Source organism: Anabrus simplex, chromosome 11 (genome assembly GCF_040414725.1).
Source record: "Anabrus simplex isolate iqAnaSimp1 chromosome 11, ASM4041472v1, whole genome shotgun sequence".
Taxonomy (NCBI): Eukaryota; Metazoa; Arthropoda; class Insecta; order Orthoptera; family Tettigoniidae; genus Anabrus; species Anabrus simplex.
Window position 1 is genome coordinate 16,972,503 of NC_090275.1, and position 27,047 is coordinate 16,999,549.

The 27,047-nt window shown below is 41.9% G+C and overlaps 1 protein-coding gene across 1 annotated transcript in view; it reads right to left on the reverse strand.

Moving 5' to 3' along the window:
• Window positions 1–7,498: 7,498 nt before the first annotated feature.
• Window positions 7,499–27,047, reverse strand: part of LOC136883432 (amyloid-beta precursor protein) — a 589,175-nt gene continuing 569,626 nt past the window's right edge. The window contains exons 4-5 of the mRNA XM_068229715.1: window positions 18,295–18,439; window positions 7,499–7,688 (exon numbers count right to left, since the gene is read on the reverse strand). Coding sequence (XP_068085816.1) covers window positions 7,499–7,688; window positions 18,295–18,439 — 335 coding nt within the window. The remainder of the gene's footprint in view (window positions 7,689–18,294; window positions 18,440–27,047) is intronic.

Here is a 27,047-nt window from a genome sequence, read left to right on the forward strand (position 1 = left end):
GTTTATTCATTACACAGTTTTCAGCATCATGGTGTAAAAGCGGCGAAACAATTGTTATAAATCATTAATTCAATATTTCAAGACAGTAATTTTCAACTCCGTGCTCCACTCACAGTTAAATACATCGCGATCATGTGCAAACATTTTAAATTGGTATTTATATATTGGTGATTCAAAAATGGAACACGCAGATATTTTCAAGAATTTAGAAAGTGTGTTCTCCCAGGATGGTAATATAGTAAGTGAGACTGGCTAATGTAGTGACCTCTCAGTTGCGATCAACAGTATTCTGTAAAAAGTAAGTCAGCTCCCGGACGAAATTATCTTTACACCAATCAATCAATCAATCAATCAATCAATCAATCAATCAATCAATCAATCAATCAATCAATCAATCAATCAATCAATCAATCAATCAATCAATCAATCAATCAATCAATCAATCAATCAATCAATCAATCAATCAATCAATCAATCAATCAATCAATCAATCAATCAATCAATCAATCAATCAATCAATCAATCAATCAATCACTATTGATCTGCATTTAGGGCACTCATCCAGGTGGAGGATTCCCTATATTATTTTCCTACCCTTTTTTAAAATGATTGCGAAGAAACTGGAAACTTACTGAACAGCAAAATCAGTTTTTAGACCAACTTTGCGGTGCGGGAATAAATGCTGTATGGACTCAGGATATCTTATTCGTAAGGTAGAAGTAACAAACATGAAAGTAGCGAGAATTATTGCTGGTACAAGCAGGTGGGAACAATGGCAGTAGAGTATTCGGAACGAAGAGATAAATAAGTATGAACTCTATGGTTGAACCTGTACGCATAAACCGGCTTGGGTGGTGGTCTCATGTGAGGCGAGTGGAAGACAGATTACCCAGGAGAATAATGAACTCTGTTATGGAGGGTGAGGAGTAGAGAGAGGCCAAGACGACGACGGATAGAATTTGTTTCTAATCATTTAAATGTAAGAGGTAAGGGACTAAATGAGGCCACAGCACTAGTTACGAATACTGGACTGTGGCGTTTAGTAAATGCAAAGTGGCTTGCTGACTGAACTCAGAAAGGCATAACAGTCCATAATGAAGATTTATGTCTTATTTACAGAAACTGAACTTCAAACTGACAGAAATGAGAATATTACCTTCAAGATGTTTAAGGGCGACACCAGTAATATAAGCAGCAACACTCACCTGTAAAAGAGAAGGAGCAAAATTAGAAAGTAGCAGGCATCAGACAACAGCAGTACAACAAGCAAACTCATCCCTTCCGTCATCAGCATGTTCTTAATCCGGGACAAACTATAGTCTTTGATGTCAATTAATGCTTGTATGGCCGTACATCGAAAATTCATAGCAACAGAACTAAGCTCTTCGGCAGTGTTTCACCTTCGGCTTGCCATTTGGGTCATCCGTTTGTTTATATCAGGAGACTAAGAATTCACTAACGTTTTCAACCTGAGTCAAGTTTTACATGACTGGTATATGTCTTTACAGTCATTTTTTCTCATCATACCTGCGGTAAGTACGAAGACTCATTTAGCCTTTAAAAATGAAAACCACTTTTCCCTTTGCGTAAATAAAATGAACGTAAATAGGGTATGTCTCTAGCTCATGGCTTTCGATCAACAGCTGCTAGTTTCAGACGAATGCCAACCATAAAACATAGCCTGCACAGTTGCTAGGTACCAATGCTTGACATCACAGCCTTCACGGTTGCTTAGTAACAATACCTTACATCACAGACTACACGGTTGCTTGGTAACAATACCTTATATCACAGAATACACGGTTGCTTGGTAACAATACTTGACATCACAGACTACACGGTTGTTTGGTAATAATACTTGACATCACAGACTACACGGTTGCTTGGTAACAATACTTTATATCACAGTCTACACGGTTGCTGGACAATAGTTAACATCACAGCCTCCTAGTTATACTGTATGGTCTATGACACTACCAGAATGTTTACCGTCCTCTATGCACTAGAGTTCATCCGTGAAAGTATTCTTAATGGAACGGACTTTGAGTTCATCAAGCCACATTCATTACCTTCAGAATAAATTCAACTGCAGTAGTGCACTTATTATAAAAAGTGAAATCGTTAAAATCTTATAGAATATTTATAAGCGCGAAACTGCTAGTTTAGTTTAGTTTAGTTTAGTTTAGTTTAGTTTAGTTTAGTTTAGTTTAGTTTAGTTTTACGAAAAGTAGGTAGCAGCCAACAATTACTAGTGTCGAAACTGAAATCAACACATCTATTATCAAACGAAAATAAAACCGAGTGTCCTGTAAATTATCGTTTACTGTAAACAGAGCCATTTCACACACGTTCTCGTCCTGCCTTTCAGGTACTCCGTGAAATAGCAGAGTTTCTCCTACTATACTAGCATGCCTCGTCGATCAGGACCTCATGCCTAGAAATCCGGAGTTCATTTTGTAATTACTGTATATGAATCTGATGAAAAATTAACTTTTCTCCAATTGTTTTAGAATTAAAGAAAGATAAATAGCAATTTTCTAGTCATTTGTTAGTGCTGTTTCCTGATGACGCATTAATCTGCCGGTGAAGTGACCAGGAAATGGCCCCTGGACTGTATTATCTCGTCGCCAGCCAACCGTGTGATGACAGACCTTCCCTGAGGACTCACGTGTCCAGGGGTCACCCTAATGTAATAAGCCAGCGTGTTTGAGCCCTCTCTGGACCAACACGAGAGTGTCACGGAAAGATCAATCCACATAATTACTCCGGTAGCACACCTTCGTGGAAGTGCGGAATATTAAACTTCGAAAGTTCGGTGATATATTCTATTCGTGAGGGCCTGTAAATAACACCTTTACTTGATAAATAATAGCTCCAGAGAATATGAACTCTAATCTCAGTTCGGTTGAATGACTAGAGGCATATATTGCTTTACATCTGATAGAGTTTCTACTGTACACGGTTAATACATTTCATCACTTGTTAGCTCTGTCCTGCCTGTATAGGCGATATCCATCTATCTCGACCATGTTACTTAATATTGGAGTTCTTCAACCAACTTTCACACCTCCGGCAGTACGGCAAAACAATGCTACACCTCGACAACTACATCATAACCAAACCATCAGGATCTGATTTACAACGTAGAACCTGGTTTGTTCTAAACATAAGAACCAACGGTAGCAATTGTGCCGACTCGTTGTACAAATGGAGCAGAAGATCCTCTCTCCAATCTGCGATTGTGGAGCAGAAAAGCAAACAGTCCGGCACAGAGTTGAAGAATGCCCGCTCAGATCCTTTCCTGGTAACCCAGCTGAGCTCCTGTTGGGTACTAAAAGAGCAACTGACTGCATTAGCCCGTGACCAGTTTCTATACAAAATGTAGTTTCATGGCGAGTGGTTCAGAAACTAGTTTTGTTTTTTCCTTTTATGGTTGTCTAAAGTCAGGAACATTTATGGATATCTACAGTATTAGCTAAGGAACGCATTCATTTATTTCCTTTTCCATTTGATTAATATTGTACGTTTTCTATTTAATTGTTGCGATGTGATATTAGCTGTACGCTATGTAAATAAATCAGTCAATAAATAAATCAAATAATCCAGCAATAGGCACATTGCTGTCTTGAAGTAGAGCACGAGATCCCTAAGCTCATCGGGAGGGCTATGAGTTTGATGACATGTCATCTTTTAATTGGGTTACAACAGACACTGCTAAGTTGTACAGAAATCCCGCGTTGTAGAAATGCTAATTTATTAGGTACTCTTTGTCTTTTTTTTCATTTCCAATCTTTTAGGTCATTTTCTAAAATGATACGTCATTATTTGGTCATTTTATGGAATTTATCAGACTATTTTATACTTTTTGAGTCATTTTATTACATGTTCGAGGATTTTGAAGCATTCATGGGTGAGGTATTGGATATTATCAGAACTTTACGTGAGGATGACTACGGCGAATTGAGAATATTCACAATGCTTCGCTAATCTGGGAAGTAAAGAAACTTTGCTCACCCCTTACTTCTTGGAAATGTCCACATTCCAGGAGAACAGTCGAGATTTTCTCCTGAAGACGTGGAGAAAGTTCTCGGCGAAACGTAAAGAATTTCACCTTGTTCTCTTGATATTGCGTATCACAATGTCTATAAAAAAATATAGCATATACCAACTCGATTAGTAAACTGATTGTAAAATGAAAAATTTTAAATGAAATTTTACAAAGTTTTAAGATCATTTTACAAGATTTTCTCCGTCATTTTTTAGATCATTTTTAAACGTTTTTCGGTCATAAAAATTCTGGGCCTGCTCATCAATGTGAGGTGGAATAAAATAAGAATTTGTATGAATGCATTTCAAAGAATGTGATTTCGTCTCGAGTACTTTCACTGGCATGTTTCAAGCGTACGGTAGCGGGTCTCTCTCAACATAATAATTAAATACAGAAAGGAAATGCACACAATTTAAATATATTCTATAATAAGTACAAAATAGTAATCATAGTTAGTAGACCACTTCTTCACTGCACCAAGCCTTTGCATATCAGAACACTGTGTTTCTTTTTGTCGCCATTGTCTACTAAATTGAGACATCCATCTTATGGTCAAGTTCTCTCTCCTCCCTACACATTTCCTGGATTGCTCAGCATATTCTTTCTCGTCTGGGTAAGATACTCCGTTATTTACAGTCGAGTGCCCTTTTAGAGCACGTTTAGAGCTTTACACCGTTTCGCGCTCATACTATCTCACAAATTTAAGAAGAATGGGTCTCTTCCCACTGGTCACTGCCCTCTTACGACCACCGAGTCCTTGACAACGAACAATCCTGGCCGTTGTTTGTTCTGTATGAGTTTCTGCTTCACAGTCCTTAACACATTCACGGATGTATCTGCATTGGAACACTCGCTAATACTGTGAAGAAGAAAGCAAGAAAGAAAGAAAGAAAAGAAAGAAAGAAAGAAAGAATATTTCTCGAGGAGTTCTGCTCTTGAGCGTCCAGTATCTCATCTTGCTTGTTACCTCTGATCTGAAGTCATGAGTCTGGTTAATGGATACAAGTTCAGCACTTATAGGAGATCTGAGTAAAGGACGTCCAGTTATTCCGCGCGGCTTGGTGGCGCTACCTGCAGTCGTCGTCCCTAACTCCAGTCGATTCTGAAACTCATTCATGCGATCTTAGTATGATGCTATCTTTGAAAGACTCAATATATTTATTCAAGACGTTGGCGTTATATTCAATAACTGGACACTATCAGTTCCATTAACTTATTAATAGTTTACGGAAGGACACGACTAGTGTTAAACGGGGCGTCTTTACATTTTTACTATCTGCTTTACCTCCCATCGACACTGATAGGTCTCATGGCGACGGTGAGACAGGAAATGTCTACGAGTGGGAAGGAAGCATCCGTAACCGTAAGGTATATCCCCCACATTTACCTAGTGTGACAGTGGGGAAACCATAGAAAAACATCTTCAGGGCTGCCGACAGTGGGGTTCGAACCGAAGCTCACAGCTGCGCGCCCCTAACCGCACAGCCAACTCACTCGAGAAATTTTACTAGTAACCTACACTAAACATCATATAACAACTTACTATCCCCCGTCTGATATATGAAGACAGATAAGCCACAAAACTAACACAATAATCTAATCGATTCCATGGAGATTGGAAATAGTGTGATTTCCAACTATTTGCAGGAGGGGATAGCAGAAAAGGAAATACTTTTAACCGGACGAGTTGGCCGTGCGCGTAGAGGCGCGCGGCTATGAGCTTGCATCCGGGAGATAGTAGGTTCGAATCCCACTATCGGCAGCCCTGAAAATTGTTTTCCGTGGTTTCCCATTTTCATACCAGGCAAATGCTGGGGCTGTACCTTAATTAAGGCCACGGCCGCTTTCTTCCAACTCCTAGGCCTTTCCTATCCCATCGTCGCCAAAAAAAAACTTTGAAAGCGAAACTGACGTCCGTCAACGTTAGCACACTTGAACTCACGGAACAGCTTCCCGTATGGGGGATTAGCCGTTATGAATACATAACCTTGGGAGCTCGTGAAATGAGATGTGCTATACGTGCAGTCACTGCGACGATTTCCGGGAACGATTAGCAACTTGCTCAATCAAGGTATTAAAACGCACTTCTCTGCTATGAGGAAACCAATGGTCTCCGACAATAAATTTCCCCAATAACTGCTTTCTGAAGTGCCAGCGATTACGAGCCGAATGCTTACAAATAGGGGCTCTTTCCCATGTTTCGCAATAAATTGTGGCTCAAGCGAAGCCGTGCGGTGCACGTATTACTGAAGTTTGTCTCTGAGAAATTCATGAATATTCATTCTGAAATCCAGCGCCACCATATCTCATGTTAACGTACTGATAAGCATACAAATTCATGTCATTACAACTCCACTTCCCAAGTTTCTGGAGCGCGCCGAAGTTATGGAAATATTAAAGGAGGACTAGTCTTAATCACTCGCAAATTAACTGCAAGAAGAATTGCGACAACTGATCTTTGATTACTCATTAACAAAGTTCGTTAGAGCACCCCATTAACTCCAGGCTGTTAGGACTATGAGCACAAGTTTCACAGCGCAATATTTTGTTTCAGGAATGTAAGCTAACATACTATCCATTTACACAAGTGCTATCACTTAGGATATCTCTTTTGGGAGTGAATGATAAGTGAACTTATTTGGTATTCATCAAGATTGTCTCGATTCGAGTCTCACCGAGTGCAAGAGAGATGCTCAAAATGTATTTTCACGTAACCCACTTAGAAAAAGGCTCAAACGTTGGAGAAATTTAAGACTTCTTCTTCCGTACATTGCCCCACGCAGGAGGATGGGGTCTGGATTGTGGCTCTTCGAGTATTGTCCACCCTGCTTTGTACCAGAATCAGCCTTTCGTTGCTCCAGTTTATTCTTCCCAGTGACTGCCGGCTGTCAATACGAGATCAAGCTAGAGTGACATTCTTGATACTAAAGAAGATGATGCAACTGCCTTCCTACGTTTTCACTCATTCGTGGCATCATCTTATGAAACTACTCAGACAATGAAATTGGAATACATTTCTCTGTCATAGACTTTAAAATAAATTCACTTAACTTAATCCTACACACACGATCATCTCGTTTAATTTCTTGCACCACAGTACATTTACAGGGGGTTTAACTTTTGCAACTTCCTAGCCCTTTGTACAGAACTGTAAGAATTTCCCGTTTGCTGAGAAAGACGGCTAAGAGATTTCTTAGAAGTGTTTTCTCAGGCGTTGTCTAATATCTTTAAGACTTTCTTCTGCTAACACTATACGTCCCCTTCTTCGCTTCTGATCATCCATACTCCCCGTTTCACGAAATTTATTAATTCATGAACAGTCCCGCGATTTGGGACTCCAACGCTAGGGAATGTTTCTTGAAAGAATCTAACAGTACGAGAGGGCCCTGTACGGACATACGAATCGTAAATACTCCATGTCGAATAGAATAATTTGGCCTATTATTAGTATTAGTCACTCTCACTCAACTTTGCACAGAGATGTTGCTCACACTGAAACACGTAAGGGACTGCATTGTAACACAAAGCCAGAACAGAACCGGTAGTCCCCGCAAGTTTCTCTCCTTCCAACGCAGTTGTCGGCTTGGTCACTGCCAGCAGCTCCGGTTCCAAGATAATTGGATAATGTGCTTCATTAGGACTGGGTAATCAAGAAAATGGTATAAGTCACAATACGCAACAGTGACATTATTTTGTTGAGGGTATGTAAAGTAAAACTTCTAATACACGAGTATGTTCGGACGAAATCAAGAACAGCAATGGCTACTCCAAGGCTCCACGGGATGCGGAAGGATCAGAGAGTTGAAAATAATGGAACGCTGCCACTTCCTTATAGTTCCCACTGACACCCACACTGCAGAAACCTCAACAATCAAACAGGTAGGGAGGCGATGTTACCTAGCAACCGCGCAAGCTGCGATCTGAACTACTGATGGATGGCATGACAAGAGCAGCGCAGCAATACAGATGGTTGATATGACCTTATAGGTTGTGATGTGGAGTATTGACGGAGAGGCATAAAGAAGACTTTTTCACCAAAGAGGCCTCATCTTATCACACTCTAGAGAACAGATTATTTCATTCGTGGTGGTTTCAAAGGCCCTGAGTTAGGCTCCTCCTTTGGATGCACTGAATCCTAAACTTGTGGACTCAAAATTCCATAGAGATGTCTAACGAAAACAATTCGTCAGATTAAAAGAAATAATATTTCTCAATTTGAGTTTCATTTGCTGAAAAGCATGTTCATGATCTTTGGTTTTCCAAAAGGGAAATTAGACTTTTTTTTTTACTGGAACCTTTATCTGGTGCCACTTTCACCTCTTTCAACGTTCCCATTTTCTCAAAGTAACAGACGGAATACGGATACATACATGCTTATTGAGAATACTTGTTATTGATAAATACCTTCGCGGGCTTGGCTTTTGTTTAGAGCTGTTCATGATCAACAATTCTTCCAATATACTCGGGTCTCTCGTAAACGGTTTAGACAATGTAAGCCTGGTAAGCGCACGGACTACCGTTTTTTCTTTGATTTTTTTCACTGAACCTGAACCTTCCTCGATAAATTATCTTTATAAAGGTGAAAACCCCATCAAAATCAGTTTGGTAGTCCTCGATATCAGCCTGCACAACCGGGATTTTATTTCATAACATGTGTAGATGTTCATTTATTAAGTTAGTGTAACATTTAGTTAAGTTTCTGTTTGTTCATAAATCAATGCAAATTATGTTCAACGTAGTCGTTTCATCAAGGAGCTCATTAGCCACAGTGGTAAATTGCAACAAGATCAATTCAATTCTGTTCCAAGTGGTAGATGTTACATGCAACTTCGCTCCAAACCATGAACACTGCAGAGAACTTGTGTTCGCACCGGGTTGGAGCAAGCCGTAAAGTGTGTTACAAGCCATGGAGGTGAGGCAGGGGTCTCTCCGCAAAAATGAAAACTTCCCTCCTCGTAGTTAAAATATAGGAGCTGTCACTAGCAGGCGCATGTTAGAGTGAGTGGCTGGCGTCAGATGGGGTTTGTGTCAAGAGGTGAGAGCTACAAACAAATAATACTGTGCTGCGGCGATGACAGAACTGCAACCACTAACGTACTGGTTAAACAAACAGTCCCTTGAAAAGAAGGCAATATCCCGGTAAAGAATAACACTGTAGGGGGTATTTTGATATCAGCAGTCGGCAGTATTTACCAGGCTAAAAGTGAAGTGTATTTACCAGAATAAGTAGCGCCTTCTCTGGATCAGTAGTAGAGTGTCTACCTCCCGATCCTAGAGATCGCTAATTCAGATCCGGAAGAGTCGACATGAAGTTCATTCAACTTTCCTTACCGTATGATGTCGACATGTAAAATATCTTTGGTGTGACATCTGATGTTTACCTGACAAAAGTAATTGCTACTCGGTCATAGTTCACCCGTTTCCCTCCATATGGTGGAGTAAAAAGGAACGTCGAAATTGACACGCAGGCAGTCTAAATGTCGTCAGTTAAAAAATGCCCGAACATGGTAGCTGCTTCATCCTCTACCGCTTTCACCCCACACGTGCGGGTGCGAACTGTGTCGAACAGTACACCTGGCCGTGTTTTACGACAGGATGGCCTTCCTGCCGCCAGCCCGATGTGGAGGGATGTAATCATTATTGCGTGTTTCTCAGGTGATCGGTGGTGCGGTGTGTTGTTTGAATATGAAGAAGAAGAAAGGGTTGGGACAAAGACAGACCCCGAGCAAGAAGAATTAATTACAGGCGATGAAAATCCGCAGGCCGGGCGGGAATCGAACACGGGACCTTCTGAACTGAAGGCCTCAACACTCACCATTCATCCAAGGAGTCTGACTACATAATAGCTGAGGTCATATCATCATCATCATCATCATCATGAGTCGAAAAATTTCTTCTGACCAAGGCGCCACAATAATACAAATGCCGAGCAAGTGGCCACGCGGTCTGAGTCACCTAACCATCAGCTTGCACTCCGGAGACAGTGGATTCGAATCCCACTGTCGGCAGCCTTGAAGTTGGTTCTCCGTGGTTTCGCATTTTCACACCAGCAAATGCTAGGGCCGTACCTTAATTAAGGCCACGGTCGTTTCCTTCCCACTTCAAGCCCTATTCCCTCCCATCGTCGCCATAAGATGTTTTTGTGCCGGTGCGGCGTAAAGCACATTGTAGTAATAATAATAATCTTATATATAAACATGAATGTTTGTTCGTACTCTATAGACTCAAAAACTACTGCACCGATTTCGCTGAAAATTTCACACTTTGTTCTTATTGCTCCTGAGAGGGTTATGGAAGTGGTTTTCCATGTTAAGTCCTCACTATTCCCGAGATTTAGGCCCTTTGGCACATCACAATAGGCTAATACAGGCGAAATATCGAATCTGTCGTACACGGACGAGACAAAACTTATTTGAAGCCACGCGAGGAACAAACCTCGTACATTTTAAGACCCTAAAACCAACCGTTTTCAAGATACTGGCACCTCAGTATCCCGGCTCTAGGAATAGGCTGAAGAAGTGACCCGCCCTAACCATGGCAACGTTAATTCAAGAATTCTAGATTACCGAAAAAGACCAATATTAGTGTCGATCCATAGTTTTCAGGGTCGCTGAGATGAACAGTGACAAAATTGTAGAGTAATAATATATAATATGTTCTGGCTGACTGACTGACTCATTATCACCGAGCCAAAACTCCTGGAGAGAACGAAATGCAATTTTGGGGATAAATTTATATTAGAGTGTAGGTTCTCAGTAAGGGAGGATGTTTGTATATTCCGTCGCTAAGAGGGTTAAAGGGTGGGGTGGATTGAATTGTTTCAATGAGCATATCTACATCTCAAAAACTTGAAAGTTTACAGACGTCAAAATTGGTATTTAGAATCTCCTTTAAAAATAAAGGAACAAGTATTCTTTAGATTTCGGAAAGTCCACTTAGGGGGTGAAAAGAATTGAAAAATGGGTGAATTTTTAAAATGAGTACCGGTATATCTACAGTACATGTCAAAAACGTAACATGTTACAGGCGTGAAAATTGGTATTTGTAATCTTCTGTAAAAGTAACTTTTTTTGCTATTGGGTTTACGTCGCACCGACACCGATATGGCTTATGGCGACGATGGGACAGGAACGGGCTTGGAGTGGGAAAGAAGCGGCCGTTGCCTTAATTAATGTACAGTCCCAGCATTTGCCTTGTTTGAAAATTGGAAACCACGGGAAACCATCTTCAGGGCTGCTGACAGTGGGGTTCGAACCCAATGTCTCCCAAATACTGGATACTGGCCGCACTTAAGCGACTGGAACTTTCGAGTTCGGTCTTTAAATGTAAAGAAATCCACTTAAGTTGGGTGAAGATGGGGGAAGGACAGATAAAGGGGTTGAATTATTTTTATGGGGATACTTGGATCTCAAAAAATTGAAAATGTTACAGACGTGGAAAAAGGTATTTGGAATCTCTTTTAAAAATAATGAAACATGTTTTTGTTTGTTTTCGACTTGAGACAACACTGTTTCTCACATGTACAGTTCTATGTCGCATGCTCATCTTAGCCCTAAAAGGCAATATCACAAATAATGTGATTTAAAAAGAGTTTCTGGGGTAAATGAAACTCAATTCTTCGGTGAGCTTAGGCTATATTCTTTAGGGATTTTCAGATAATGTCTTAGTACAGTACCGAAGAACGCGAGCGAAGCCGCGGGTAACTGCTAGTAATAATATTAATAATAATACTAATCGTATGGCCTGAGCTACCGTGGGCAGACATTTTACTTTGACGCCATTTAGCTGTCTGCTGGCCGATTTACTCCAGGCCTACGGGGTGGCAAAATAAACCGAATGTCTCCAGAGATCTTTTACATGCAGACATTGTATCACATGGACTACGGCATGAACTTTTCAAAACTTCGAATACCTCTGTCGGGTTTTACCCCGCTGTCTTGGCATTCGGAGGCCGAAACCCTACCACTGATACACAGAGGCAGGTATAATGAAAAGTGAGCACGTAAAACAGAAAAAAGTCGGATGATAAAGAGTGTGAAATAGGATGAATTTAACATACTGGTGAATTCCGTTCCTATTTAATTAGACGTGAAGGTTTTATGAAAGATCTGTCACCAACTGTTGAGGAGTTGTTTAGCCATTTTTTAAAGATATCGAGACTTTCAATATGAAAAAAAAACTTCGATTTTGTTTCCGAACTCTAAAGAAAGGATAAACTGGAACGGGTACAGTCCGAAAGTTTAGCCAGTAATAGGTTTCAATGGAAACTTGCTGAAGCGGCTAACAAGCATAGTTTACCCCACACAACGGCTATGTTATGAGTGTTGTATAAACTTTAGGGGTATCGCCCATCAGAGCCCCTGGAATGTATGTTACTCTCGCTACATTTCGGAAGAAGCAGGTAGACAACATCTTAATAACCCAATTAGTTTGAATTCTAATTTATTACTGCCAAAAAATCCGTAGTCTTCTATAGGGGTCTGCTAGAACTCTGGCTTGGCAATGCAAACTGATACACCTTATATGAAAGTTGCTTACCGAGGGGAGTAGAACTCTATTTACGCGAGATATGTTTCGACAGTCACGATGTCATGATGAAAGTTTGGGGCAATTAAATCTGCAATTGTATTGTATATTAAAGGATTCTTTCTCAAACAAAACTCTGCAAGACCTGGTGAAACGGGAAATATGAGGTGAGAATCTAAGTGCCAAGGAAAGAGTCGTAGAGCTACAATTCATGTGTCATAGTGAGCGTGCCAGGGCTCCGTATTTCCAGTCCTTGGCGGTAAATCCCGCCACCAGCAACTGATCAATTAATTTTGTTTACTTCACAAAGAGTGGCCCCACTCTTCCTTTTCTCGTTCCTCGCTGCCAGTGACGTGACCAACTGGCACGCTCGCTCCCTCTCTGGGGAAATTCTCCAACCTCTATATCTCTCTCACCGCAAGGAGGCGCTGAGTGTACGTAACGGAAACTGTAGCAGCGGATGAGATATGAACCCGAGAGCATTCCAGTTTAATCAGCGAGCATTGCCAACACTGCGTATCATATATCATATTGAGGTCCGTAGAATTGTAGGTCAGCAATTCGTCAACGTTGGTCTTAAACTACGGGCTGTAAAAGAAAATTACGTTCCCTGAGGTAACAGAGAGGGAATATGGGATCACCGAGCTTAATTTAAGATTTTCAATGTTGATGTTCGTTGTTTAAAGGTGAACGAAACGAAAATTAGAAGTTCAAAATCTATCCACTGACTATAATCTAAAACGTATGATGAAAAATTGATAGTGAAACAAAAACAATTAATGGATCCAATTCACAAAGCCTGAATTATTGGGATGATGCACTATTATACAAAGGGTTCGAAAATCTAGATAACGAGCTCGATAGCTGCAGTCGCTTAATTCCGGCCAGTATCCAGTATTCGGGAGATAGTAGGTTCGAACCCCACTATCGGCAGCCCTGAAAATGGTTTTCCGTGGTTACCCATTTTCACACCAGGCAAATGCTGGGGCTGGACCTTAATTAAAGCCACGGCCGCTTCCTTCCCACTCCTAGCCATTTCCTGTCCCATCGCCGCCATAAAACCTATCTGTATCGGTGCGACGTAAAGCAACTAGCAAAAAAAGAAAAATCTAGATGGTCGGCCCCACATAACGATACTAATCACTGGGAGGTAGAAAAAAAGGTGTTCTTTCTATGGTGGCACTACTCACAAGCAACGCAGACCCACGGTGTATGACACATTATATAGGTAATACAAACCCATGGTATTCGTCACATAATTGAACTACTATCATGTAACGCACACCCATGGTTTTCGCACACAGTGGTACTTAATACGGGCACCACCATAACCCGTGGTTTTTCTCACATAGTGGTGCTAATCACAGGCAACGTACACCCATGATGTTTCTCGTAAAGTGGTACTACTCATACGGAGCGCAGATCCATTCTGAACACAGGGGAACTGATACATTCCAACACAGCGTTACGGCTCATGGACATTAGCTCGCGCAACCGAATGACCGCTCCCCCGCCTCGTGGAATACACACGATCGTAGACCCTACAAACCACAGAACCGTGGTGTTCCTCACGTAATGGTACTAACCACAAGTAGTTTCATGGTTCTAACACAATCATCCCTTGGTTGCCCCGTCTAGTCGCCTCTTACGACAGGCAAATAATTGTTAGATTCTTCAGTCTCCCGAAACTAATTTTGAATAAACAAATTTATAAAATACCTGATAAAGAAACAACCTGTTTCAATTCAAACAGATGTCACACACAAAAACAATTTAATGCAAGAGGCGTGGGATATCACAGTCAACAATACCTGGTGCTTATATTAATTGTGGAGTCAGTCTGATAACGTGCGCATCTTTTTTTTACAATTTGCTTTACGTCGGGTATGAAGAGAGATGAAACTTCGTAGATAGAGTTTACGACCGGATGCCCTTCCTGACGGAAATATCATCATCATAGGAGTTAATGAGATGGGATGAAGGCTGTGTCAGGGAGATAATGAAACCCGATGCCGGCACCGAGCCTACGCTTATCGAGTAGCAAGCACCATGAGGTCTGCTTACCACCCGACGGAGGAATTATCATCAACAGTGCTATATACTCTCAGTCCTCACGGGGTTGGAATTTTGAGCCCAAGTTTTTGGCACGTAATCTAGTGATTGGCAATTGTATACCACCATCTCTCCTACCCTGCCGGCCAGCATTCTGATGATATTTTTTCGACCATCGGGGCTCGAACTGGCTAACCAAAGGGTTATCTCAAGTATCAGTACCGCCACATGTAAATTAGGCTCCGTGGCTTACTGCATAGCATGTTGGCCTCTGGTCCAACGGGTCTCTTGTTCGATTCCGAGTTGGGTGGAGGATTTTAACCTCCATTTGTTATTTGTTCGGGCTCGGGCACTAGGATGTTTGTACTGCATTCTCAGAGACGCGTTAAACACATCAACTCGAAAGACTTGCACCAGGCCTCTGAGAAATACGAACGGCATTAAACACATATCGTCAAACGTTAATCATGATTAAAATACGAGAACATATTTTAATCAGACTGGTAGGCAAACACCATGATCTGTGATGTTGAACTGACTCTGACGGGACTGTTGCGACCATACCCAGTATGTTCTCAATTAGCCACACCAGAAATGAGTACATTGATTGTTTCTTAGATGAACGTCCCTACTGTGTCACGCCCACCGCTACCTGCTGTTTTCATTGTCAAAGGAGAGGCCGGTGGTCAAGTCGCCTTGACTCCGGGAGTATTTAAACAACCTTGACTTCTCCCAATGATACACTCACTGCCACTTGAGGCAATGAAAACCCTACAAACGAGCAAACAGAAGGGGTGTACAAACTTGTTTCCCTCCCTGCCTCCCGAATATAATCAAATCCTGTATTCACACCACCTGCCTTGCTGGTTCGCCGAGAGGCGGCAGATGGCCTTCTAAGAAACTCATTCCAGGAGTATATTACTCGCTAATCAAAAGCAGGAACTTTCCTTTCATTCAGAAGGAATATTACGTGTCTCGAACTGGTGAGTTAGCCGCGCAGCTGTGAGCTTGCAACCGGGAGATAGTGGGTTCGAATCCCACTGTCGACAACCCTGACGGTGCTTTTCCGTGGTTTCTCATTTTCATATCTGGCAAGCGATGGAGCTGTACGTTAATTAAGGCCACGGTCGCTTCCTTCCCATTCCTAGGCCCCTCCTATCCCACCTTAGCCATAAGACCTATCTGTGTCGGCGCGACGTAAAACAAATGGCATCAGAAAAGGTGTCGAAATTATATCCAGAAGTTGGACATTTCTAGACACGTGATAATATTTCAGCTTAGCACTCTGAGCAGAAAGGCTCTGTCATCTCAGGCTCAGTGTTGCGCGAGCTAGATCCTTGTAAGTGATACATGTGCCCCGGCTCAGTATTTCTCCCCTGAATACGGTAATACAACGGTATTTCGAGCAGCAACGACGACTACGCGGAAGTAACACTTAAAACTAGGGCCGGAACCATAGGTTTTTAAAGGTTAGAATGCAAATATACCGAAGCGAATAACAAGTATACATTGGCCCGGACAACCTTACGCTTTGAGATTTTCATAAAAAGTAGGGGCCTGGCCTATTAGAATCCCTAGAAGTTATGTTACTCTCGCTACATTACAGATCAGCAGGATAGACGATACTTCCTCTTTGCCAAATTAGTCTGCATTCTAACCTTTTCTCCTCCTCAAAATTTGCTTTACGTCACACCGGTACAGATAGGTCTTATGGTGACGATGGGATACGAAAAGGCTAGGAATAGGAAGGAAGCGACCATGGCATTAAGGTACAGCCCCAGAAATTCCCTCGTGTGAAAATGGGGAAGCATTGAAATTATTTTCAGGGCTGCCGACAGCTGGGTTCGAACCCACTATCTCCAGACTTAAAGCTCACAGCTGCGCAACCCTAACCACACGGCCAACTCATTCTGTGCACTCTAACCTATTACGATACTGTCTAAACATCCGGCCTCTATTTAAAACAAATCAGGACTAACTACGTATGAAACTTGAATTTGAAGGAAGAAGCCACATTATCATACAAAAATCAGCGTCGAAATTTGTAGATTTGATAGTAATAAAATATTTTTTTATGCCCCTCTAACTACTTTTCGATTTTCGAAGACGCCGAGGTGCTGGAATTTTGTCCCGCAGGAGTTCCCTTACGTGCCAGTAAATCTACCGACACAAGGCAGGCGAATTTAAACACCTTCAAATATCAGCGGACTGAGTCAGAATCGAATTTGCCAAATTTGAGTTGGGTGGCCAGTGCTCTACTGTCTAAGCTACTCAGTCCGGCCAAAACGTAATAAAATACAGGGCACCAACTTCATTATAGACTGTTATAACTTTCAGTGTTCAGTCTGCAAGTCTTAAATCTTTTAATTCACACCTCTTACCTTCTTCTTAATCTGTTTACCCTCCAGTGTTGGCTTTTCCCTCGGACTCAGCGAGGGATCCCACCTCTGCCGCCTCAAGGGCAGTGTCCTGGAGCTTCAGACTGTAGGTCGAGGGATACAACTGGGGAGGATGACCAGTACCTCACCCAGGCGGCCTCACCTGCTATGTTGAACAGGGGATGGGATGCTTGGAAGGGAAAGACAAGGAAGACGGAACGAAGCGGCCGTAGCCTTAAGTTAGGTACCATCCCGGCATTTGCCTGGAGGAGAAGTGGGAAACCACGGAAAACTACTTCCAGGATGCCTGAGGTGGGAATCGAACTTACCTCTGGTCAGCTGACCTCCCGAGGCTGAGTGGACCCTGTTCCAGCCCCCGAACCACTTTTCAAATTTCGTGGCAGAGCAGAGAATCGAACCCGGGCCTCCGGGGGTGGCAGCTAATCACACTAACCACTACACCACAGAGATGGACTCCTCTTACATACAAATAAAAAAATAACTCTTACAAAATATTATCTGCGAGGAACTTGCAATACGATGCACTCATTCTTTTTTTGGGCAACTGTCCATTATAAAACTTAATAACACAAAACTTTAATTCGCATTCAGACTGTAATATTGTTTTATAAGAATAATATTCCGTACACAATTCAAGAAAATAAAAAGATATAAATCCCGATCTCTTAAACAACAGTGTACTAAGGTAAACGTTGATAATAGGGGACCTAAGGAAGTTCCTTGAGAAACTCCGTCTCTAATGTTTTCCTGCTACAATAACAATGATAATGATACGTTGTTCGTTGTCTTTGATAACATCTCTTTTGACTACAGTCTCCTGATGGGTGTACGGAGAGGGGGAGGGCGTAACGTGTCCCTCCGGTCTCCAGCTGCTACCGGGCCAACTCACGTCAGCTGTCTCGACGAACGATCGTTAGGGAGCTCCTGTATTAAAGCAAATACGTTTCTTCTAGCTTAATCTAACTGTGTAACCCTCGCCACCTGCCTGCCTGTACTTCCGACGACTCTCATTAAAGTAAGTTGATCAAAGGAGCCGACTACAACCTGCTTCTACAAAGCACCTGGCTGGCGTTGTCTAATGAATAAATGAGTTATCAATAGGAAGCTTATAAAAGCGAGTAGGATGAGACGCACGAAAGTGATGAGTTGAATCGTATTACAGTTTCAAAATACAGCAGAAGAGCTGTCTATCTGAAATGATCTGCACTACAGAGTAGAAAATAATGTGGCAACAAGCTGGTGGTGAGAAGACAGTGAAGGAACCCTTACCAATCGCCGTGCCCCCCACAGAAGACATCGGCATGAGCCTTGGTGGAGAAGAAGTGTAGTTGATATACATGTTCCAGGCAAAATTTCAGCTTCGTATGACGAATGGTTTTGCGAACCAAGAGAAAGAACAACGTGATTACAATGTCTGTATGGAAAAAAACTGATTTATTAAAATTCACATTAAACGAGATTTTCATATCGTGGAGATCTGAACTGATCTAATCTCTATATTCCGTGACTTAGGACAGTTACCTCATTGATAGGAGTTTTAATTCCTAATATCTAATAACTGGATTCGGATTATTAGTGTATACGTTACATATTTCCTCGGGGAACTTACATTGGTCCCGTGTTATCAACGTTTTCCTTAGTACAAACCCGCTGTTTAACAGATGGCCTTTATTTTAATTTTCTTGAATGGTGTACAGTGATTAATTCTTACGGTGTAACACAAATTTTACGTTATTATCAATTAGATTATGTTTTGCTAGGCCACACATATTCAGTTCGCAAAAATGAAAAAGAAAATTACTGTGTTTTAATTTTATGACTGAACTGAAATTTGCATCGAACATACCAATAAACTGCACTTCCGGTCTGTGAAGGCTCATCTCAAGATATGTTGTAGAGGAGGTGAGAATTAAGTGGTGGTGGTGGAAGTGGTGGGGGTGGGAGGAATTTTCCCAGTACTTTTTTTTGCTAGTTACTTTACGTCGCACCGACACAGATAGGTCTTATGGCGACGATGGGACAGGAAATGCCTAGGACTGGGAAGGAAGCGGCCGTGGCCTTAATTAAGGTACAGCCCCAGCATTTGACTGGTGTGAAAATGGGAAACCACGGAAAACCATTTTCATGGCTGCCGACAGTGGGGTTCGAATCCACTACCTCCCGGATGCGAGCTCACAGCTGCGCGCTCCTAACCGCACGGCCAACTCGCCCGGTCCCAGTAAGTTTTACAGAAGCATGTAAATACTATACAGGATGTTCCAAAAAAAAGCGTGCCAAAATAATTATAAAACGAAATAAAGGATGCTGCAGAGAACATTTAGAGATGGCAAGGCTGGAATCCGGCAAGGCAGCTTCAGGATATATCAGGTTCCTTCCAACACAGAACCGAATGAATCATGAATTACATACTTGGGCGCAGTAGCATATATGCTGTTCGAAAGGAAATCCAGAACCAGTTTCGGACCCGATTCTAGCAGTTCTCTGTCAAGATCAGGGACTACGGTACGAATTCTGGTCATGCGCATTATATTCGACCAATGAGCGGCGTGATCATGTACTTCTCACATGAATAATTAGGTCAATGAATATTCGTCGTTCGGTGTTTTCTAACATAATTTGTTAAGTATGTTGCTGAATTTCAGGTTGACGTGCGCCGAACTAGTTCATAACCGGTTCCGAACTGTTCGTTGCATCAAAACTCTGGGCCCAAGCATGTCTCACCATCAATGTTTTACGAATTAAATTTCAAAATTTACATTTAGCTTTTACAGTATTTTAATAATGATGTTATTGGCTTTACGTCTCACTAACTACTTTGACCATTTATCGGGAAATCTGAGGTGTCGGAATTTTGTCCCGCATGAGTTATTTTACGTCCGTGTACATATAACAACGTGACGCTGGTTTATTTGAGCAACTTAAATACCACTGGACCCTGCCGGGATCGAACCCGCCAAGTTGAGAGTCAGAAGGGTAGTGCTGTACCGTTCGAGCTACTCAGCCCGACAATATTATTACCATTACTATCATTATTATTATTAATTAAAATATATTATAATCAATTTAAACAAAATGTTGTGCTGTTTAAAGTTAAAAATACCACAATCAGATTTTAGTATCGTGCGGCCGGCTCCATGGCTCCATGGTTAGTATGCTGGCCTTTTGTTCAAGGGGCAGTCCCCTGTTCAGTGAGTGATTTTAACTTTCATTGGTCATTTCCTATCGGTCAGGGGCAGGGATTTTGTGACATTTTCAGCAATAGATTTCATCTTACATAGGGCCCGACCCTCACAGACACGCAGGTCGTCTGTAGGGCGTCAAATCGAAAGACCTGCACCAGGCATCTCCGGAAGTAATACATTATTATTATTATTATTATTATTATTAGTAGTAGTAGTAGTAGTAGTAGTAGTAGTAGCAGTAGTAATAGTAGTAGTAGTATACCTGTCAAATTTTGTGGAGGTTTTAAAAACGGAAGAGTGACTGTAATTAATATGAATTTTTTTAAACCAAACCCCCTAGTGCAAGAGTCCTGAAGGACGATGGCCTACCAACCGACCGCTCCCCAGCTCGAAGACCTGCAGATTACGAGGTTTCGTATGGTGGGCACGACGAATCCTCTCAGTCGTTATTCTTAGTTTGATAGACCGGAGCCGCTATCTCGCCGTCGGATACCTCCTCAATCGTAGTCATGTAGGCTGAGTGGATCTCGAACCAGCCCTCAGATCCCGGATCTGCTCAGGAAACGAACCCGGGGTCTCCGGGTAAGAGGCAGACGCGCTATGCCTACACTGTGGGGCCGGCAGTATTATTTTTAAAGCCAATATGAACATACTTTCTCGAGTTAGAGGTTTCTATTGAAGATGTTTTCAAGGAGATAATCGTGTTTGTAACGAGCAGTACCGCTCAACACAGCGAGGACAGGAATGAGGTGTTTCCGTAAACTGAGCAGCGCCACAGCGGTTCATTTATGTCGTGTTGTGCATGCCATTTCCTAGCGCCATTCATACAGGAAACGCCATCACCACTCATATTTATAGCTGCGGGACGTCCAATGTGCAGCACATATTCCCCCAACCCTCTCAGCACTGACGAGCTTTGGTCTAACAATCGACCACTGCCCATCCCGAGGGCCTGTACATAATGAGTAAAGATGATATTCTAGCCCAGACAGCAGTCGCGTTACGAGATTTGCATAAACATTAGGAGCTCCGCCTCTCAGAACCCCTAAAAGTTACGCTACTCCCGTTGCAATTCCGAAGAGCGGGCTAGCCAACACATTCCACTCGACAAAGTACAGTAGTTTCCACTGTAACCTATTACTGCCTAAACATCCGGTCTCTAATAATGAGGTGGCACGTGGGCATCACGACGAATTTTTGCAGTCTTCGTAGACCGGAGCCGCTATTTCACAGTCAGTCAGCTCGTCAAATTGTTCCCAAGTAGGCTGAGTGGACCTCGAACTAGCCCTCAGATTCAGATAAAAATCTTTGAAGTGGCCGGGAATCCGTCCTGGGTTAGGCAGGGTTCCTATCGCAAGATCAGTTATGGCAAATTCAAGTACCACTCAGAGTGCAAGCGTGAGAGTGCAGGGCAGATGACGTAACAAGAGTAACTACAGCGAGTAGCGTCCGGCTCCATGGCTAAATGGTTAGCGTGCTGGCCATTGGTCACAGGAGTCCCGGGTTCGATTCCCGGCAGATCGGGAATTTTAACCATCATTGGTTAATTTCTCTGGCACGGGGGCTGGTGTATGTGTTGTCTTCATCATTTCATCCTCATCACGACACGCAGGTCGCCTACGGGAGTCAAATCAAAAGACCTGCATCTGGTGAGCCGAACATGTCCTCGGACACTGCTGGCACTTAAAGCCATACACCATTTCATTTACAGCGAGTAGAGAGACAATACAGCAGTGCAGCAATCACATGGCTGAGACCGAATGTAAAATTTACTCTCTTGAAAATATCGTTTTTTTTTTTTTTTTTTTTTTGCTAGTTGCTTTACGTCGCACCGACACAGATAGGTCTTATGGCGACGATGGGACAGGGAAGGGCTAGGAGTGGGAAGGAAGCGGCCGTGGCCTTAATGAAGGTACAGCCCCAGCATTTGCCTGGTGTGAAAATGGGAAACCACGGAAAACATTTTCAGGGCTGCCGACAGTGGGGTTCGAACCTACTATCTCCCGAATACTGGATACTGGCCGCACTTAAACGACTGCAGCTATCGAGCTCGGTTTGAAAATATCAGAGCTTTACAAGGTAAAGGACAGAAAGTAGTATGTTATAATTTAAAAAGATATAGCTTGTATCCAATAAATAATAAGGATTTTCATTTCACCTTGTCCAGCTCCTGCCAGGACGGGTTCTTGATGGGTACTTCTCCACCGTCACCTCACCTTCCACGGGTCCTCTGCCGTCTTTGCTCCTACTGTTCTTGGCAGAGTACATTCATCTTATTCTGCCCCTTCCTCCCTCTATCATCCTCCAACACTTCTTTTGGTATCCTTCCCTCCTCCATCCTCGCAACACATCTCGATTTTCTTTTAGCTAGTGATTTACTTCGCACCGATACAGATAGGTCCTAAGGCAACGATGGGATAGGAAAGGCCTAGGAGTTGGAAGGAAGCGACCGTGGCCTTAAGGTACATCCCCAGCATTTGCCTGCTGTGAAAATGGGAAACCACGGAAAACCATCTTCAGGGCTGCCAACAGTGGGATTCGAACCCACTATCTCCCGGATGCAAGCTCACAGCCGCACGCCCCTGACCGCACGGCCATCTCACCCGGTCCATCTCGATTTAATCTTCTCTATTCTGACATTTAGTTTTTCTATCCTCCTAACTTTTTTCTGACCTCAACATCAAATAAATGATAATATATTATTATTATTATTATTATTATTATTATTATTATTATTATTATTATTATTATAACTGTACCAGGGGTACACCTTCCCTAGCTGTTTGAACTGCGCGCCTTCTTTACGGCTATCCATGCCAATGGACTTGAACTTTTAAACTTCCAAACATTTTATTCTCCTACGGTTAGATGGGCCTACCATTGATTTGACAGCACACTCTCACGGACTAAAACATACTAAGAGCTTAGGAAATTTCTTTTTACTATTGGTAAACCTTTACCGAAAGATTGTTTTTTTAATGTAACAAAGTTGTCAATACTTCAGTTGGCTCCTTTTCTATTGTAATCTACCTATCAGATGCTTGTAAATATTGTTCTCTAACCAATAAAATGAGGTGATGTGTAGGCGAATTCAGTCCATAAGCAAAATATAGTTGAAATTTAATCTGGAACCTTCCCCTACGGAACTATAAAAGCAGGGCACTTTAGGACCGTCTTGTCTGAATTGCTCCAGTGCTTGGAAGTGCGACTTGACTGAGGCCTAGGGAGGCAGGGGCGCGGCCTGCTTGAAGAAGATCCAGCGATACAAGGTAGTGGCAGAATTTACCTAAACATGCGATAGTGCCTGGGGGGAAGGTTTCAGACGTTTTCTATCAATGTAATTTTGTAAACTGTTGATTTAAATGCAGGAATTTCGGCGAATTCTGAGTTCTATGCTTCTATTCCCTGCTGGGAAATATGTAATGTAAGGAAAAAAAGAGTGTTTAGCCTCTGCCGTCTCCCATTCAACGTTGCAATTGGGTGACTGAAGTTTTCAACATCTAAATTTTGTAAATTTTGTCTCGGCCTTAAATGTTCCTTCTTTATTCACGTCTTTCAGTATGAGATTAGCCTATCTCTCTTTGGGCCGTAAGCCTTCTTACGTGTCTAGTAATTTCTACATCAGGAAATGTTCCCGGCGCACGAGGTGGCATCAGCAGTTAAGTTGGCAGCACGGCTGCTACCACTTGTATCGAAACAAAACAAACACACAGTAAACTTTGTACCCACCAAATCAGTTCATAACAGATGCTGGAAGTGTTGTCCTTGTGTTTGAAGACAAACTTCAACGCGTCTATAAATATTGTCGAAGACTTTCACTGAAGTGTCATGCGTAATGGACTGCACATAATCAGTGATATAAATTTTAAGTTCATCAATCCTTTTTCGTCTGTTAAAAGCGTAGGCCTGCCTGTTCTCGGTACATCGTGAACTGAGCCGGTCACACCACATTTACCTATCAAATCACGAACGGTATCCTGGTTTGGACACTTTGAATTAGAAAACCGCGCCTGAAATTTTAGTTTTATATTTCCTGTAAACCTTCGCCTTCGCGAAAAGCGTATTCCACCAGAAAAGCTCTCTCTTCAGCAGTAAACATTACCACTTGAATCCTGTTGCACTATTCCAATTATCTATCTGAATGATTGCTTAATGCAATACACACTGACGATTTCGATTTCGACAGCTCACACGTGTGGCCTTCTCTGTACTGCTATCCTCTTGACCTTGGCCTCTCGGCGAGCGAAGTTGACATATGACACCGAGCTGATGCTCCCTTACGAAGCAGCAGGTAGGCACTGCGGAGAACATTTCCTGGCGCCCGTTACAAGTAGTGATGGTGTTTCGCCGCCTCGCCTTTTGTTCATGGCCGGTTATGTGCAACCTTTTCTTTTTTCTTAAGGCCATGTAATATGTGTAATTATGCCCCTGTTTATCCTGCATTACTCATAAGGTAACTCAGGTGCTTCCTATTCCTATGTGAAACATAATAATAATAATAATAATAATAATAATAATAATAATAATAATAATAATAATAATAATAATAATAATAATAATAATCATAGTAATAATAATAATAATAATAATCAGCATCAAAGAGGATTTATTAATCAGCCAGAACCTCTAAGACATCCATATTATGAGGAATCTCCAGTCATCTAAAGAGAAGAAAGGTGGTGTCACATTAGCGTTCCTAGAAAAATAGAGGAGATTCAATAATATATGCCACAATCATCTCAGAAGGACTCTAGCTGATGAGCCTACTCCTCCTAAAGTAGTCGATATAACAATGAGCTTACAAAAGAGACAACCCCACTGAAGTGGAGATGTTGAACGTGAAAACCAAACCGACCTCTCTACGAAGGTTCTGTGTTGTTACCAGCTTTGTACAATATACCCACAGACTATATTTTCGGTAACTTTCGAAAGAAAGACTATGTATGCAATAAGATAAATCACACTCGCTATATTTACTACGTCTCAAAGTTATAGGATTTGCTGACGACACACTCATTATAGGCAGGAATAAAGAGGCAGCGCTTGAATTGACGCGGATGCCATTACAAAACCGATTCAGCTAATTAGCGTATGGATCAGTCTTATGGAGTCCAAGAACATATGGACTGAAAAGTGGATGTTAAGTAGAACGGTCTGATGATCGAAAAAATCTGTGATGCAGTGCTTAAAACAAAAAGTAGTCAAATACATTCATGTACCTTTCAGAGAAAGCATTACTTATAACTCCCTCTGAAATTTACCCACATCAAATTGCCGAGAAAAATACAATACCCACGAGTTTTCTCACTCAATCGATCTTTCTTTTGTACTTTTTTAGAACACAGAGGACAATTATCTGATTAAATATATGAATAACTTAAGGCAGAGGATATCTCCAGGAAAAATATGAGTTTTAGGTTTATAATTAAGGCCGCGGCCGCTTCCTTCTCACTCCTAGCACTTTCCTGTCCCATTGTCGCCGTAAGAACTACCTGTGTCAGTGGGACATAAAGAAAATTGTGAAGTGTTTTATATGTTTGAATTAGACATGTTATGAACAACTTATTACGTAGATATTAATTATAGTGGTGTTTAATTTAACTTGATACCACTTAGAAATGGAAGAGTTGAAATACGTAGACTAAGGTCACAAAGTTTCATTCTGCGACAGCTTTAGAGACATTTCAACCCAGTGTTAGTGAGAATTATACCTGTTGGCCAGAGTGGACACAGGTAGCACATGACTTGTATTTCAAGGCTCTGTTGTTATGGTAGGTGACTGTACTTTAGACAGCAAGAGTTCTCGCTGCTAGATGCTGGTGACGTTCAACATGTCATCAACCAATAAATGAGATCAATAAGTAATTAACTTAATTACCACAGACATCAAAACCCGGGGTGACAGAGAGAGACATACACGTCCAGCAGGAGGTAATACAAATATTCCGCTGTCTCACACAGATCACTAATATACATTTTTTATTAATTAATACTATTATTGCTTGTTTGCTCGCTTACCACAGCACATTAATCTTCTCCGGAAATTTTAACTGAAAAAGGCAGCAGATTCTGCCTAGGGTTGCCAGATTAGAAAAAAGAGCGGAGGACACTTGTTTGACATTACATTCGTTCTTTATGGTTGCCAGGATCAGTCCAGCTGTTAGAAAAGAATCGAACATGGATAGTCTTTTGTCTTGATGTCTTCGCTTAGTAGATCAGTGGGTAGATCGCGCTACAATGCTCTCCCCTCTTCCTTAGGGGCAACGTGTCATTTTCAGCGGTACATGCGTTAAACGTGACTTTTTAGAACATTCTGAAGTGGACACCACCCACATATTTGCACAGACAGGATTTTTAGGCAGTAATAGGTTAGAATTCATACTTACTAAAGCGAGTAACGAGTATATTCTATCCCGGAGAGCAGTCGTGTTACGAGATTTGCATAAATTATAGGGATTCGTCCTCTCAGAACCGCTAGAAGTTATGTCACTCCCGTTATAATACGGAAAAGCGGGCTAGGCGACTCAGACTCGACCTACCAGTTTACAACGTAGTGACAACAGTGTAATTGTGGGATGTATATCAATGCTGTGAATTCGCGAGAGGATCTAATTTTAGATCAAATGATAAAAGTGTGATTCCTGATAGCGTCTACTCTTGACGATAGCCATGTAAGTGGCATGACAATATTCCACATTCTTCTGAGGTGATGAACAGAGCCCGGGTGTTTAGGCAAGAACAGATTAGAATTCAAACTAATTTGTCGAGTAGGATGTGTCGCCTAGCCCACTCTTCCGTACTGTAACTAAAGTAACATAACTCTTAGTGGTTCTGAGAGGC